Source organism: Pogona vitticeps, chromosome 1 (assembly GCF_051106095.1).
Source record: "Pogona vitticeps strain Pit_001003342236 chromosome 1, PviZW2.1, whole genome shotgun sequence".
Classification (NCBI taxonomy): Eukaryota; Metazoa; Chordata; class Lepidosauria; order Squamata; family Agamidae; genus Pogona; species Pogona vitticeps.
The window spans coordinates 154,524,784-154,542,229 of NC_135783.1; the positions used below are offsets into that span (position 1 = coordinate 154,524,784).

Sequence of the window (17,446 nt, forward strand, 5' to 3'; positions counted from 1 at the left end):
ATCAATTAACTGAGCAAACTTTTACATGGCAGGCAAACTCTTTTCGCCAGCTCTGCTGGAGGAAGAGAGTGACTGGCAGGGATGGGGTCTTGAGTTCCAGGACTCACTATCAAGTCGGACTTAAGTCACACCAGTCTTTTCTTCAATGACTTGGACTCATCTCGTGACTTAGAACCCACCCACCCTTCCCTTTCTGTCTGGGGGGGAAAGGCTTGTTTTTAATAGGGACTCGGACTTGGGACTCAGGATTTGGTACTAAAATCTTAGACTTGGAACTTGGTACCAAAGATTTGGACTTGGGACTTGGACGCACAGATTTGCCAACATCCCTGGTGGCTGGGGAAAGTGTGAATAATACTCTGACCGATTTCACTAGTTCATGCATGTGTGTAAATAGTAATGCAAGGGCCTGACAAAACAAAAATTGTGACTTACTACAATTGGTCTGTGAAGCAAGTTGTTGATGTTCAAAAAGAAGGGGTGGATTGGCTTCTGTCTTCCCACTTCAACAATACGTGGATAAGAACAGAGCTTTCTGAGAGTGCATGTATGTGCTCTTCAAAACAATAGGCAAACTTTTGCATAATTTGGAGGTGGATCCTAGGTTTTGGATTCATGGTTAATAAAGATGCTTTTTACTAGTATTTGAAGTCCTGCGTGGATTTAAAGACTTTTAGGGGTGTATGATGTAGCTGTATATCATCTGTATGTCATTTAGGGCCCAGGTTATCAGTTTATAATCTAAAAGAAAAAAGATTAATTAACTCTACTCTCATTAATTCAAAACTTGTGTTGCTTTCATTCTCATGCATCAGCTGAAACATACTTAGCTTTGTTTTAGTGGCTGCATAGAAATCAGGCGTGTTTCCATTGTTCTGCTGTAATTAAATTATATTTTGCAATCTGGAAGGAGACAGGGTCTAATTTCAAGCAGGTCTTTCACAGCACATAGTGCAAAATCTGTTCCTTAAATCTTGCAAACTCAAGGTAGTTTCATTTTATCGAGCAGAATTATTGAGGACAATGAAGAAAATAAAATGATTCTATTTTACTTTTTCATTCTTGTTTTTTTTTAAGGAAAAAAAAGAAAATAAGTTGTTGAGGTAAAATGCTCATTTGAACTTAATTTAGCAAATGTCTGTCGTACATCAAGAATGTATCTTTTATGTGCAACAGTTCTCGGAAGCTGAATATGAAGAAAATTACCACTCTTGACACCCACTGTAGACGTTTCCTACATATAACCAGCAGAGTAAAATTTGCTTAGGAATATCAAGAAGTAATTCAGTTTTCTATCAATTGAACATCCAGGTTTCCCTTCGCAGAGCTAATAAGGGTGGAACCTATTGTATAAATTGCCCTTAGCAATTTGTCCTGTCATATATTTTTATTCACTCCAATACAGAGCAATAGCTTCTGCCTTAAAATTCATACCATTCATTCCTTGATTGACAGGGTACAGCTTCATTCTACAGTTTGCTAGATGGACTGATTATAGCTATGAATACGTGAATGAAGGGAACATGTAATTGATTCTTGGCTTTGTACACAGTTCATTAACCATTTTAATGCAGTGCAGTCACTTGTTGTGGTGGTTGTTGTTTAGTTGTTAAGTCCTGTCTGACTCTTCATGACCCCATGGACTAGAGCACACCAGGACCTCCTGTCTTCCATGGCCTCCTGGAGTTTGGTCAGATTCATGTTGGTCACTTCAATGATACTGTCCATCCATCTCATCCTCTGTCGTCACCTTCTCCTCTTGCTTTCACACTTTCCAACATCAGGGTCTTTTCCAGGGAGTCTTCTCTTCTCATGAGATGGCCAAAATATTGGAGCCTCAGCTTCAGGATCTGTCCTTCCAGTGAGCACTCAGGGTTGATTTACTTCAGAATGGATAGGTTTGGTCTCCTTGCAGTCCAGAGGACTCTCAAGAGTCTCCTCCAGCACCACAATTTAAAAGCATCAATTCTTTGGCAGTCAGCTGCCTTTATGGTCCAGCTCTCACTTCCATACACCACTACTGGAAAAACCATAGCTTTGACTATGCAGACCTTTGTCAGCAAGGTGATGTCTCTGCTTTTTAAGATGCTGTCTTGGTTTTTCATCGCTTTCCTCCCAAGAAGCAGGTGTCTTTTAATTTTGTGGCTGCTGTCATCATCTGCAGTGATCATGCAGGTAAAATCTGTCACTGCCTCCATATCTTCCCCTACTATTTCCCAGGAGGTAATGGGACCAGTGGCCATGATCTTAGTTTTTTTATGTTGAGCTTCAGACCATTTTTTGCGCTCTCCTCTTTCACCCTCATTAAGAGGTTCTTTAATTCCTCTTCACTTTCTGCCATCAGAGTGATATCATCTGCATATCTGAGGTTGTTGATATTTCTTCCGGCAATCTTAATTCTGGTTTGGGATTCCTCCAGTCCAGCCTTTAGCATGACTTATTCTGCATATAAATTAAATAAGCAGGGAGACAATATACATCCTTGTCGTACTCCTTTCCTAATTTTGAACCAATCAGTTGTTCTAACTGTTGCTTCCTGTCCCACATATAGATTTCTCAGGAGATAGATAAGGTGGTCAGGCACTCCCATTTCTTTAAGAACTTGCCATACAGTCAAAGGCTTTTGCCTTGTCAACGAAGCAGTCACTTCTAGACAGACATAAATGAGAGTATGTTATTTGTACATTTTCTGTTTGCTTGAAAATTCATTAATGCCAGTATTTTTGCTGAATACTTGGCAAAATACTGAATAGTGTATTACCAAATTGTATTTAAGCCCTCCACATTCATTTTGTGTCAGACGTACATTTTGTAAAGAAAAGTAATCCCTCCCCCACTGGTTGCCATTCCTTCAACTACCACCTGTTCTTCCCTCTTTTGCAGGAATCATTAATCTTTATAAACATTTATCAAAATAGTCCCAAAGATTTATTGACTGGTTTATATAATGAAAAATCTAAATGCAACAATTCCTGTTTGCTTTTTCAAAACACTTCCAATATAATTGATGAGGCAGAACTCTATACAGTTTCATTTTTCATGGGCCCCCAGGAGACTCCTTTTTGGAAAGTTGATTAAATCTGAAAATTTATATTAAGTTTCTCTGTTGTCTGAATAGTGGCGTATTTTAAATATATGTCTAACCCCAAATACGGCTATGAAACCTGAAAGCCAGAGCTGTTGTTTATCCACAGCCAACACAGCACAAGAGGCAAATGTTGTATGAATCTTCTAATTTTCGCTTGCAAGCCAGATCCCTTGCAGCACCTGGATTTGTAGCCATTTAGTTTCACAGAGTGCAACAAATAAAAAGACAATCTAAACGTGCAGACGTTCTTGATGTAATCATATATCTGTTTTTAATACTTATTTCCCCTTTTCCCCTCAAATGGACTAATGTGACAAAATAGGATCATGCCATGTATATTTTAATATTATACAAATGTTGGCACATTGACACTGTACTATTGGGTTGTGTGTTCATTACATCAGGCCTTAGGATTATAGGTGGTGGTGGTAATGCACAATCAGTGATGGAAATGCAAAGAGATTTGATAATCTAAATACGCATACTTCTCTTTAGAGCCAAGAAATGTGTTTAATATGGTCATAGACTGAACATTCTTATATATAATGTTGGAAACAGTATCTGAGACATACAACTGAATGTTGTAGTGTAGTAGTATTGTACTACAACATTTGTCTGCCTGCCATAAGAACATCTTGAGTCCCTAAGTTTGGGAGCCGTTGTTGTAAACAGACACTGAATCCAGTGAGTGTGATCAGGCTTGTTTTAAGTATATTTTCCTTTGGGTTCTCGCCCTTTCCTTTTTATACTTCTGCAAATTATTGCCTGTTGATACCTCCCTCTGTGGATGGTGCCAATTTGTCTACATATATAGTTTGTTTGCAGGATGAGTTTGTTTTCAGTATATAGGATATGCTAGGAACCATATCCAGTCCTAGTTAGTGCAGAGAACATTTTTAAACTTGTTTACATTCCATGCTGGCATTGTGATCCACACAGGTTATCAGAAATGGCAGCATGCAGACAGGAGGGGACAGGAATACAAACAATGAATGTGTGACATGCTTGATGAACATATGAGCCTACTGCTGTGCGCAGGGAGCGTGCTTTCCATTAATTATGCTCTTCTTTCTTACCTGAGAGAACTTTTGTTTCTTTTTTTTGCTGTATGTGGCTTCAAAGCAAAAGAAGAAGGATCCTTGTTATATTTCCCTCTAAGTTGCAGTATCTTCCCTTTAGATTTTAAGGACTCTTTTCACAGCTGCAGTGGCATTATGCTCTATAAAATTCATAGTTTTGTCTTCTGCTTTACCAAGAGGAATTCCTCAGAAGATATTGATTCTTCTATTCCTCTGGAGCCAGCCCAGTTACTTCTTTGGATTTAGAACTTTCAGAACTGTCTCTCAGCCATCATGGACTGGGGACAGGTCTGGAAGTTATAGTCCAAAACACCTGCACTGAAAACTAACCTTAATGAGTTGTTTATGCATAACCATGGTGTTCTCTTTGTTCTTTGGTGTAGTGGTCAGATTTGACTTGGCCAGGTTTTCCCGGTAAAGTATTCTCTGGATATAGCTTCTCAAGGCATTTCAGCCATAAATCCTAGTGGATGGTGTTTATTGAATTTATGTCAGGCAGACTTCAAATTAAATCTCCTACTCAGCCCCCAAACTTTCTGAGCCACTGTGGGTTAGTCACTGACAACCTAACCTATCCCACAATGTTATTTTAATCGTAAAATATGGGGCTGATATTCATGGCCTTGAGCCCTGTTGGTAGAAGATTGGGATTTTTAAAAAATGTCATTTTAATATTTATTACAGGCTAATGTCTTGTGTTTGCCATAAAATTATCTGGACAAGCACCTCAGCGTAAGGTATCTTTTAAAGAAAAAGGCTGTGTGACAGAGCCAGCACTATTACCAAAGACATTTTCATCTCCACAGTATGACTTTTAATGAACATAGTCGTACACCACTGGGAATAGCTTTTATACCCCATGTAGTACTTTCCTCATTTTGTTTTGTGTTTTTAACATCATTTCACACAGACTCTATTAGCTTGCATTTTATTATTTTCCATTCGCTGCTCTAGTTCCATGCATATTCTTCTTTCTCAACTAGTGTTCGTAATTTTACTTAATTTGGTCCCATCTCCTAATTTTCATGAATGTTTCAGTTGCATGCCAAAAGCATTACTGAATACCTTAGATGAGAGCAGCCCTAATTCAGTTCCCTGAAGTGTTTTCCTTTCTCATTCTTCTCTCTCCTCCTTAAATGCTGTATTTGTTATTAACCTTTAACAACAGCTTGATTATTTCACATGGGCTTTGGAATTTTTCTTCTTCCGTGGCTCATTGTGCAATTGCTCCTAGTCATTTTGTGACACTGTGTACCTCAGTGTTCTGTGGAAAATGTTTGAGTACTTTGAGGTTTGACTTCAGAAGAGGTCCTTGATGGATCCAGAGGTTCCCCCCATATATATATACAGTATATATCACAGCTGATCTACGAGTAGTGATGGCTTCCATGTTTGCCTTTTACTCCAGTTTAGGTGAGTATATCTTGTAAAAAGACATGCTCTCTTTGGGGAACCTGTTGGTCTTTCAGCCCTGTGCACGTCGCTTACTGATTTCCTTCTGTTTCTCTAAGATATGGATGGGTGGCTTTGATTTTGGTTTCCTGAAAGCTATGCCAATTTCCTTTGTGCATGTGTCTTAAAATCCCTGTGACTTTCCTGATGTTGCAGGTTGAGATGTCACTTCTTATTCCATTAATGCATAGCACTAGACTCATAGTTCCGCCAAGCATAAATTCAAACACATTTCAGTAGAAGCTAATGTTTGGAGCTTGAAAGGGCATTGATGAAAAGTAATTTGTTACAATTACAACTCCAAATCCCAGCCTTCAGGTGGCTAGTTATTGTTTAAAGCCAAAATCCAGTACTGAATCCCACCAGTACTGCCAGGATTGGCAACCCTTTCTGCCTCTTGCAGCCTCTGTGCACCCTAAAACCCTTCTCCATGCACCCTGAAATCATCTAGAGTGGTTTTTGTTCTGCTTTGGGTTTTAGGATACTGTAAAGAAATTCAGCAGGACAAGGAGGGAAAGAAAGTTCTAGTTCCAGTGGCATTTGATACCAAAGCATACTGTTCAATATTAACTACAGTAGCCATTCTTTTTTTAAAAAAGTAACTGTTTACATCCCTGCTTTGCAGAAATAGCTAACATAGTCCCTTTTAGTTACATTAAAAAGAAATGTGAATGCTACAAATGGCTAGCCTGTAGTACAAGGCATATTCCATCCACCTTGTTGTCATCTTGTGCTTTACCATACCTTGCATCTGACTTATGGAGACCCTTTGAATGAATGACCTCCCAAATGCTCAGTTGTCAACTGCTCAGCTTAGCTATTGCAAACCAAAGCAATGGTTTTCTTTATTGAGTCAATCATCTGTTATTGGGCCTTCCTCTTTTTATGATGCCTTCAACTTTTCACAACATTATTGTCTTTTCCAGTGAGTCCTTTCTTCTCACATTGTGCAGAAAGTACAACAGCCTCAGTTTAGTCATTTCTGCTTCTAGGGAGAATTCAGGATTGTTTTTCATCCAGTACTCATTTATTTGGCTTTCTGGCAGTCTGTGGTATCACAAAGCTCTTCTCCAGTACAGGTTTCAAATTAATCATTTTCTTTCTGGTCAGCTTTTTTCACTGCCCTGCATTCACATCTATACGTACTAATCAGGAATACCATCAAGTAGATCATCTTCACCTTGATCTCCAGTGATACTTTGGTGCACTTGAGAATCTTTCTAGTTCCTTCATAACTGCCCTTCCAAGTCTAACATTTCTTCTGATTCTTGTTTGCTGTGTCCATTTGAATTGATAATTGAACTGAGGTACAGAAAATATTGAACAATTTTGGTTTTTTCATTGTCAACATTAGAGCTATATGATTTTGTAGGCAAGATTTTTGCCTTATTAATATTTAGTTGTAGTCCTGCCTTTGCACATTTTTCTTTCACATCCATCAGAAGTCATTTCAAGTCATTTTATTATTTTAAGAGCTCCCAACAGAACACAAGCCAGCAGCATAAGACACAACATGAGCCAATACTTGAACCAGGTGCTAGTTCTCCAGCACCTTTCGATAAGGCAATATAAACGTAGCTATAATAGGACCTAAAATATTACATTCACATTACAAAAGAAATGAAGTTACCCTTAGACAATCATAATGTAATTTAATTATGACCTTATAATTTGAGAAAGGAATCATAAATGATTAGTTACTTGACTGGCTATTTTGTAAATGGTTATCTGGACCCATTATGGCCCAAATATGAGACTGAGACTAGTTTTGTCAGCTTTGTAGGTATTAGTTCTGCAGGAGAGGCAATCCATAGCATTGGTCATGGCATTCTGGTAAATCATCTAGCTGGGTTGGGGATTGGGGGTGTGACAAACCCAGACCTACTGGGATCTGCCACACGTTAACTAAGCTGCCACCAACCATTCCCTATAAGAAGTCACACAGACCAGGGATGGATTTTTAAACAAATAAAAGAATAAGGTTTATTTAAATACAACACACAGGGAAAATAAAATAATCAGGTGAATAAGATATAGTAACGTGGCTTAGTCTCATTCATACATGCATACAGTTTGGTTCACACAGAACCCTTAACTTGAAGCACAGCCCCTGAACCTATCAGTTCTGGCTAACCAACAGACACCTGAACCTATCAGGTTGGTACTCTGACACACAGTAGTACCCTGTCTGACACACAGACTCCCACACCAGCTTCTTCTTCCCAGCTGCTGCTTCGTCACATCCCAGCGTCTCCTAAACTTCACCACACAGGCTTCACATATATATACAGTACAGCCCCTCCTCCTGATGTCCCGCCTTCCACTCCCCATAGGATGGAACTTTCCCTCCAAACCCATGACAGACAGGTAACATCAGTGCTGTATGTAACACCTCCCCTCTTTATAAGTTGTTTTGTAGGGGGAAAGCTAAGGTGCTTTTTCCCAAAAAACAACCTGGATAAAACACACAACAACAGTTATACATACCATATCATACTTACTTATACTTACATTCTAAGTTAACCATATCAATTAGGCATTTAAACATTTACCATATACATTACATCAATTTACCTTTATTCATACAAACCAAATTCAAAAAACAGGTACATTTAACTTTTTGTCATCAATATATATATATAGTCCATGTTTCTTTCGCCGTCTTCAATCTTCAGGTCTTCTTGACAAGGCGTCAGCAACACAGTTCACTGACCCTCTGACCACCTTCACTTCAAAGTCATAGTCCTGTAGGTTTAAAGCCCACCTCATAAGTTTGCTATTGTGGGTTTTCATTGTCTTTAACCATTGCAGTGGTGAATGGTCAGTGCACAGAATAAAATGTCTTCCCCAGATGTAAGGCTTGGCCTTCTGGATCGCGTAGACTATGGCCAAACACTCCTTCTCCACGGTTGCCAAATGTCTCTCACCTTTTTGAAGTTTCCTACTCAGGTAGGACACTGGATGCTGGTCACCATTCTCATCCTCCTAGCACAGAACTGCTCCTACCCCGCTGTTAGACGCATCGGTGTAGATGATGAACTCCCGGTCGAAGTCTGGAGCACGCAGCACTGGATACTGGACGAGCGCCTCCTTCAACCTCTGGAACGCCGCCTCACAGTCGCTGGTCCACGGGATGCGGTCATCAGTCTTCTTCCTCGTCAGATCGGTCAGCGGAGCCGCAATCTCGCTAAACCTCGGGATGAACTTTCTGTAGTAGCCCACCAACCCAAGAAATGATTTGACTTTTTTCTTGGTGTTGGGTCTGGGCCAATCACGAACAGCTTCTATTTTGGCCTCCAGGGGTTTTATCACTCCTCCCCCTACCATGTGACCCAAATATTTTGTTTCTGGGATACCCAGCTGCAGTTTGTTCTCTTTGCAGGGCCTAGGCCACAGCACTTCCTCCCCTGGGTCAAAGTGCCTCTCCCCGGCTTTCTGGTCATCCCAAACTTTCTTTCTGACCTTTTGAGCTTGCAGGGTCTCTGCTGCTAGCTCTAGGTTTCTCTTTAGGTCCTTCCTTAAAGAGTCTCTATATGTCACAACGTCTTGTGGGTCATCCTGGGTGATCTGCTCCCAATTTTGTTTGATCAAATCAAGGGGCCCTTTCACCCTTCTCCCAAATAAAAGTTCAAATGGACTGAACCCGGTACTGGCTTGTGGCACTGATCGATAAGCAAACAAAAGGGATTGCAGCTTCTGGTCCCAATTGTTTGGATTCTCTGCCAAGTAAGCCCTAATCATGCGCATTAGAGTCCCATTGAACTTCTCAGTTAACCCATTACTTTCAGGATGATAGGCAGTAGTTTCCTTGTGCTTAATTCCACAGATTTGCCATAAGCGTTTCATGAGCTTTGATGTGAACGATGCGCCCAAATCTGTGATTATTTCTGAGGCAAATCCCATCCTGGACATATACCCCACCAAGGCATCTGCCACTGTGTTAGTTTCAATATTAGTCAAGGGTATGGCTTCAGGGTACCTCGTGGCATGGTCCACAATGGTGAGAATGAACCTGTTCCCCCTCTTTGTGGCCTTGGGCAAAGGTCCCACACTATCCACCCCTATGCATTTGAACGGAGTGTCAATCACAGGCAAAGGGCACAACTTTGCTTTGGTCCTGTCGCGGCTATTCCCCTGCCTTTGACACACATCACATTGTTTACAGAACTCCCTGATCTGCTTCCCTATGTCAGGCCAGTAAAAATTCTGTGTGATTCTCTGCTGTGTTTTGTTCACCCCTAAGTGTGCAGCAAACATGTCAGAGTGCCCCCTTTGTAAGATCATGGGGCGATACTTTTCAGATACCACTAGCTGACTTCTGATCCCATCTCCCCCTTTTGAGATATTCCTCAGGGTTTCTCTATATAAAATCCCCTTTTTCTCCAGAAATCTCACTGGGGTTTCAGGTGTTAGCTGGGCGTCAGTCACCTGTTCAAAACACTTTTGGAGAGTGGCGTCTGCCTTTTGCTCTTGTCCAAATCTGCTGTCTGTGGTTAAGGTTTCCACCACAGCTTTTGAACTCCCCTCTGCTTCCGTCTCTGGCTCATCATTACCCCCCTGAACTGTCCCCGTGGTGGCTTGTGAACGTGTAATCACTAGCACCCGTTTCACATGTTCAGCCAGGTCATTTCCCACGAGCACGGCTGCTGGCAGAGTCGATGAAATTGCTAGCCGCCAAACTCCCCTCCAGCCTTGAAAGTTGACAGGTACCTCCGCGACTGGCAGAGAGATTACCTGCCCCTCAATCCCTGCCACCTTCATGCTCTCATTTGGGATTACATATTCCCTAGGAATAATATCTGGATGGCACAGGGTCACCTGGGAACAAGTGTCCCGCAGCCCCCGATACTGACGGTCAAGTATTCCTACGTCCACCCCTGCTGTCTCAAACAACTGAGAATCTGTTCTCACCAGCAGGCAGCGCCTGACCTCTACAAGAGGACCATTTTCCTCAGCCTGATCAGCAGATGTAGCTGTTTCAGATTGAGTAGCCATGGCAACAGGCTCCCTCAGTGACAATGAGCCTTGCTCTTTCTGGACACAGAACACAGCTTTTGGCTTGGTCCCACTCGAATCCTGAGGCACAATTCCTTTTAGCTGCTTTAATTTCTCACACTCTGAGATTAGATGGCCCTTTCCCTGACAGAAATAGCATTTTCTGGTGTATTTTGAGTCTCTCTCATCTTGTTTTGGTTTTCCCTCCAAAATCTGAGGTCTTGGTTTCATGTCTGAGGGCTTCCCTTCACCATGGGCCCCTCCCCCTTGCTGGCTTTTCCCTGGTCCCTGAGAGTACTTGCTGTAGGTTTCTTTAGGTTTATCTACAGATTTCCACTCAGCACCTAAGGGTTTTCTTATTTGATAAATAAAATCTGCAATCTCGGCTGCTTCTGCCACAGATTTTGGTTTCCTTTCCCTCACCTGGAATTTCAGTTCCCCATGCAGGACTGAATAGAACTGTTCCAGCGCTATCAAATCTTTAAGCTGCTGAAAGGTCTCTGTCCCCTCCTGAGATAGCCATTTCTCTAGCAGCCTCACCAATTGGGCCCCCACTTGGGTAAAAGTCTGCTCTGGTTTCTTTGTGAGGGACCTGAATCTTTGCCTCAGCTGTTCCGCATTTATCCCATGTCTTGCAAACACCAGTTTTTTAAACTCTGCAAAATCTCTCATCAGTTCCTGTGGCATCTCTGAATAAACCTCAGCCAGGCTACCACTGATTAAAGATCGCATGATGGTCATCTTCTCAGTTTCCCTTACTGAGAAGTCCACAAACGCTCTTTCCACTAGGGAAAAGAACACCTCAGGACAATCTCCCTTGTGGTACACAGGGAATTTCTTCAGGTCAGCTTTAGACAGTTGGCCTCCCTCAGAATCCCTATTGTTATTATTGTTCTGGTTCATCAGTTCCAATTTTCTTAACTCAAACGCCATCCTTTCTTTTTCCAGAGCAATTTTCTCTCTCTCCATTCTTTCTTCCCTCTCCATTCTCTCTCTCTCTCTCTCTAATTCAAATTGTCTTTGCCTCTCCCTTTCCTCCCTTCTTTCTCTCTCTAATCTTTCTTCTCTTTCCCTTTCCTCCATTTCAAATTGCCTCATCCTCAGTTCATGCTGTTGGGCTATGAGCAATTTTCTAAGTTCTGGGTTCTGTTCTCCCGTGCTGTCACCTTGCACTGAGCCAAATTCATCCTCAGAACCTTGGTCAACCTGGGGGTCTTTCACTTCACCCATTTCTGCCATTTGGCTTCGAGTCAAGGGCATAATCCCCCCTCAGAACAAGCTGCTTTAAAAAGTCAAGCCTCAAAATAAAACGACCACTTTTTTTTTTCTTTTGCCTCAGAACCAGCTTTCCCTATAGATTGCTGCTGTCCTTCAGCACTACTTGCAACTGTAGCGAGTTAGAGTCTACCCCCCTCTGCTGGGCCTCTCAGCAGACAAACTAGCTCACTGCTATTTAACACAGTTTTGCCTCAGCTTTTTTCCCGCCAAAACAGGCTGCCTCAGAGCTCCCTAATCTAGTCCCCAATCTGAGGTTACACGTTCTTCTACTAGTGCACCCCCCCGTGAGGTACACCTAGAAGATTACCTACGTGCTCTCAGATCGTCCCTGACTAGACCCCCCTTGCTCTGGGCACACTTGCCAAGGCTTTGCTGGACCACTGGACAACTGGACCAGTCGTATCCCACACGCTGGACACCAATCAATGTGACAAACCCAGACCTACTGGGATCTGCCACACGTTAACTAAGCTGCCACCAACCATTCCCTATAAGAAGTCACACAGACCAGGGATGGATTTTTAAACAAATAAAAGAATAAGGTTTATTTAAATACAACACACAGGGAAAATAAAATAATCAGGTGAATAAGATATAGTAACGTGGCTTAGTCTCATTCATACATGCATACAGTTTGGTTCACACAGAACCCTTAACTTGAAGCACAGCCCCTGAACCTATCAGTTCTGGCTAACCAACAGACACCTGAACCTATCAGGTTGGTACTCTGACACACAGTAGTACCCTGTCTGACACACAGACTCCCACACCAGCTTCTTCTTCCCAGCTGCTGCTTCGTCACATCCCAGCGTCTCCTAAACTTCACCACACAGGCTTCACATATATATACAGTACAGCCCCTCCTCCTGATGTCCCGCCTTCCACTCCCCATAGGATGGAACTTTCCCTCCAAACCCATGACAGACAGGTAACATCAGTGCTGTATGTAACAGGGGGTACTATATTTCAGTGGTCCCAATCCTTCTTGTCAGGACATACACTGAAGATGGTGCTAGGGGAGCACTGTTTGACATCACAGCCTTTGGCATCCCCTAGGACTCCACTTTATCCTCTGAATTATTTAGCATCTACATGAAATAGCTGGGATAAGTCATCTGAAGCTTTGGAGTGAGGTACCAATATGCTTATGACACCCATTTTTACTGCTCCTTGTTCCCCAACACCAAAGAACCAGTTGAGACCCTTGGATGTAACCTGAGCTAGACAATGGGCTGGATTGAGGGTAAACAACCTAAAATTAAATGCTGAGAAGCTGGAGATGCTGTTAGTCAATAGAAAGTCAGATTGAGGAATTGGGGTTCCACCTGTTCTAGAAGGTCAAGTTCATAATCTAGGAGTACTCTGTGATTCTGCACTGTTCCCGGATTCCGAGGTGGCAGAACTGATAAGGAGTACCTTTGTACAACTCTGTTTATTGTGCCAGCTACAACCTTTCTGATTCCCAGTGTGGTGTTGTGGATAGAGTGATGGACTAGGACTCTAGAGAACAGGGTTCGAATCCCCGCTCAGCCATGGAAACTGACTGGAGGAGTGGAACTGGTAAAATCACTCATTGAATATCTCACTTACCTTGAAAACCTTATTATGGTTGCTATAAGTTGGTTCTAGGCTGACGGCGCAGAACACACACACACATACACAACCTTTCATGAGTCTACAAAACTTAGCAACAGTTATCTGTAGCTTAATTACACTTGCACTGTTTGTGTGTTGCTTGCCAGGCCAAATTAAGATGTTGATTTAATATTTAAAGCCCTAAATGGGCTTTAGATAAAGAGGACCACCTGCCTTGTTATGAACCTGTCTGGATGTTAAGATCTGATATTCAAAAGAATATTTACAGTTGTAGAGGTCTACCTATCAGGCAGGAGGAAAGGACCTTCTCCTGTGTGGCTCCTATAAGGAATATACTCCCTTCAGAGTTTAGATCAGTTTCCACTCGGACTGTTTTTGAGGAGAGTGTAAAAGTCCATCCTTTGAAACATGCATGCGATATTTGATCTGGTCTCCTGTTGTTTTCAGCTGTGTACTTAGTTGATTTCAATGTTTTTTTATAATAGAGGTTTTATTTTGTTATGAAGTTTGTAAGCTGTCTTGAATGTGTATGGAAGAACGGAGTATAAATGTGATAAATAATTGTGAATAAAGAATAATTACTTCTGAATTCTGCTAAGGTGATGCTGCCATACATCTTTACACTCCAAATATATCTCTGATAGTCTTTGGTATCCCCAACAGTTACCTTTTGCAGTTGGATTATCTTGATTACACACATAGTGGTGTATTAAGAAGATGCAGTCAAATATACAGCAATATACAGGGGTGATGGCCTAATTTTAATTTGCAAAGCAATCAAGACATCGAATTGCCTCTCTAGGATCAGCTCCGCATTGCAAGGCATCAGATTGCCTGTTGTGGCAGTCTGTAACATCAGCGCAAATGTTTAGCAATTAACAGCCTCATTTGCAGCTCGGATACCATCGTGCAGCATGTGCACATTAATACACTATTTGAACATTGTTAATTATGAATGATGGATTAATATTGCCGGTCTAGTTTGCCAGTAAAATGTCAAGTTTGTTGGCTAGTCCCACAAACCAGCACTGTTTTGAGATGCTGAATCTTGATTGCTGATGACAAGGTCCTACTGTGGCAGGGTCTTATGGAATCCAGAAGTCTGGCAGCATAAATAAAATGGAGCTTCTCCATGTTGTGCACTGGGTGGGTGTTGACCTTAAGAACATTTCCATTTTTTTGCAAACAACATCCAGCATCATCACTTTACATGCAAAGACATTTTGTTTTACATAGTTCACTGAGCAAGCTGTTGCAGTCAAATGCCATAAACAGCTGTAATTGAAGGGTTTTGAAAATGAAATGTGGAAGCACATATTTCTCCCAGTGCGTTTACGTATTTGTTTGTTCCGCCAGCAACAGTTCTCTATTATTGTACTGCATAAAATACATACGGATTTTAATGCTCGGGTTAGCTGAAGGGTAAAAACACTGTACCTGTTTTTGATCACTGGTTGCCATCCTTCTTGTCATCTAACATCAGATTCCAGTTTTTGGAATCAATTTTAAAGGGCTTCGCGGCTAAATATTGTAGATGCAATAATCAAAGCAAATAATCCAGTTTTGCTGCTATAACCAGGAGAAACAACTGTGATTATAGGAGGGAGGCTGATAGTTTTCTTTTTGTATGCTTCTCACTATGAATTTTTTATTCTTATAGCTTTCAGAAAGTTTGCCTGTGTAAATCCTTCCATGTTTGGTTTGTGGCAGACTCTTGGAGGTTACTGACAAAAAAAAAATCCTTAGCGAGAGTTGCCTTTTGGCAGTCGTTTCAATTTTTGCATTAGCTAATCTACAAAGATTGGCAAACTGAAACGTGATTTGAGTCTGGAAGGCTTTGGAGAGCTAGAGAATGCTCTGAGATGTTTAGTTTAGGCTACTCTTGGATGGTTGCCCTGTTTTGAAAGTTATGGGGTTTTTTAGCCGACTGAGGACAGTGTACCATTGTTTTGATTTCTTACTATTGAAAAATGGACAGTGAATGTTTGGGGAATAAGACAGAATAGCAGGGAGAGAAATCTGCTGGAGGTATAATTAATGATAGTGAAAAATAGAAAACTGTAATTTCCATGTGGTGGATTGGGGGAAGCATCAGTAGTTTTTATGTGTGATGCTGATAACCACCGGAGTCAAATCCTGTAGATACCTTTCTGTGACATGCAGCAGCTATCCTCAAATTCCTCCGTGCATGCTCTTCCATCTTACTCTGATAGCACATTGAAAATTGGATTGTGTGGCATTGTTCTAATCAGGTTGTTGCTGCTGCTGCTATGTGCCATCAAGTTGCTTCTGTTTTACAACAGTGCTACAAGGGTTTGTGAGATATACGAGCTTGTCAAGGAGCAATGTGATATCTTCAAGGAGTGGGTTATAACTGGAATTTGCATGAAGTAGCAACATAGTGAAAGATAGTATGGTAGAGTTGGTAGAGTGTTTGACCTGAGCTCTAAAGTTCAAATTGTCATTCACCCCTGGAAATTGCCTGGTATGTGCGTGGGGGGTTGGTTATGTTAAACTGCTTCTTGGACATCTTGCAAGCTTCCAAAAAAAAAAAAAAAAGAAAAAAAAAAGAAAAAGAAAAAAAAAGAAAAGAAAAGAAAAAGAAAAAAATCCACCCTACTTAGGTCTCCATAAGTCAGATGCAACGTGATGGCACATAATAGCCAAGGCTAAATCCAATTGTTAGTTCCACCTAGAGTAAGCCCATTAAATAAGCAGAACTTTTAAAAAGCAACATTTAAATGAGTCCCATTGATAAAATGGACATATTCTAATGTGGATAATAATTGGATTTAAACTTGTTTCTGGGTTTTAGTTTTAACTAGCAAGTGTTCCAGTGCTGGAGGCCTTCAAGAGAAAATTACACAACCCTCTATCAGATCTGCTTTGATCTGAATTCCTTGCATGGAGCAGGAGTTGGGAGGGGCCTATAAGTTCGAGTCGGACTCCATTTTTCTATGATTCTATGATTCTGTGAACGTAAATATCCTGATGCAGATGCCACCTTTGTAATCATACTTTATTCAGTTTCTCTGTGATCTCTTCTGGTATATCTGTGTAGACTTTCATGATTGCAGTTTGACATTTTATACGATCTGATTAAAGATTCAATGCTATTTATTTGACACTTATTTGTTTATTTGACTAATCTTTTCAGATGTCATTCATACCGTGGGCCCTATAGCACGAGGGCATATTAGTGATAGCCATAAAGAAGACCTGGCAAATTGCTACAAGGCATCGCTGAAACTGGCAAAAGAGAACCTCGTCAGATCTATTGTAAGTACTCAACAATATCTGTTGCTTCTGAGGAAATGATTCATAGCTGCTCTCCATGGGTACGGAAATTGTTTGTGTTAGCTGTAAGTGGTACTGGAGAAAAATGACATAGGAAAACTGGATGGGGAATATGAATATTACCTGACAACCTCAAAACATGACAACTTTGTAACTTTGAGCAGGAAGCTTTTTCAGTCTAATTTGTCCTTCTGAACTCTTTGGTTTTGTCTTTGTTCTGGTCAGGCAGCACACAAATTGTCGGATTTTTAGTCATCTGATGCTTTGCAATAGCACAACTCAGCTCATTATGGACTGCATCATTACAGGCCTTCAAGTGAGCCCTAAAGCAGATTTGGAGAACTTTTAAGTTCTCCAGGGCTTTGGGTCTACAATATCCATAGTCTCTTGCCATTAGCCATGGTGTTTGAGGCTGATGGGAGTTGTAAGCCAAAACTCCCCCAGAGGTCTAGAAGTTCTGCACACCTGACCTAAACACTTATCTTTGGTTCCGCTGGTGCCAGAGTGAATATCTTACAAATCTGTTTTGAATCATCCATTTTCATTTTATCATGGCTTATCTCTATTTTCTAAATATTTTAATGTTGCTTGGTTTTATGTTTTGTTGTTATGCCACCTTGGGAAGGTTTACCCTAAAAATACGTTTTCTACATCTTTTAAA

General features: G+C 41.2%; 1 protein-coding gene across 3 annotated transcripts in view; it reads left to right on the forward strand.

The window, feature by feature from the left end:
- MACROD2 (mono-ADP ribosylhydrolase 2) overlaps window positions 1–17,446 on the forward strand; it is a 1,236,456-nt gene that overhangs the window by 613,539 nt on the left and 605,471 nt on the right. For all 3 annotated transcript variants that reach the window (XM_073003448.2, XM_073003446.2, XM_073003438.2), the window contains exon 6: window positions 16,646–16,767. In XM_073003448.2, coding sequence (XP_072859549.1) covers window positions 16,646–16,767 — 122 coding nt within the window. The remainder of the gene's footprint in view (window positions 1–16,645; window positions 16,768–17,446) is intronic.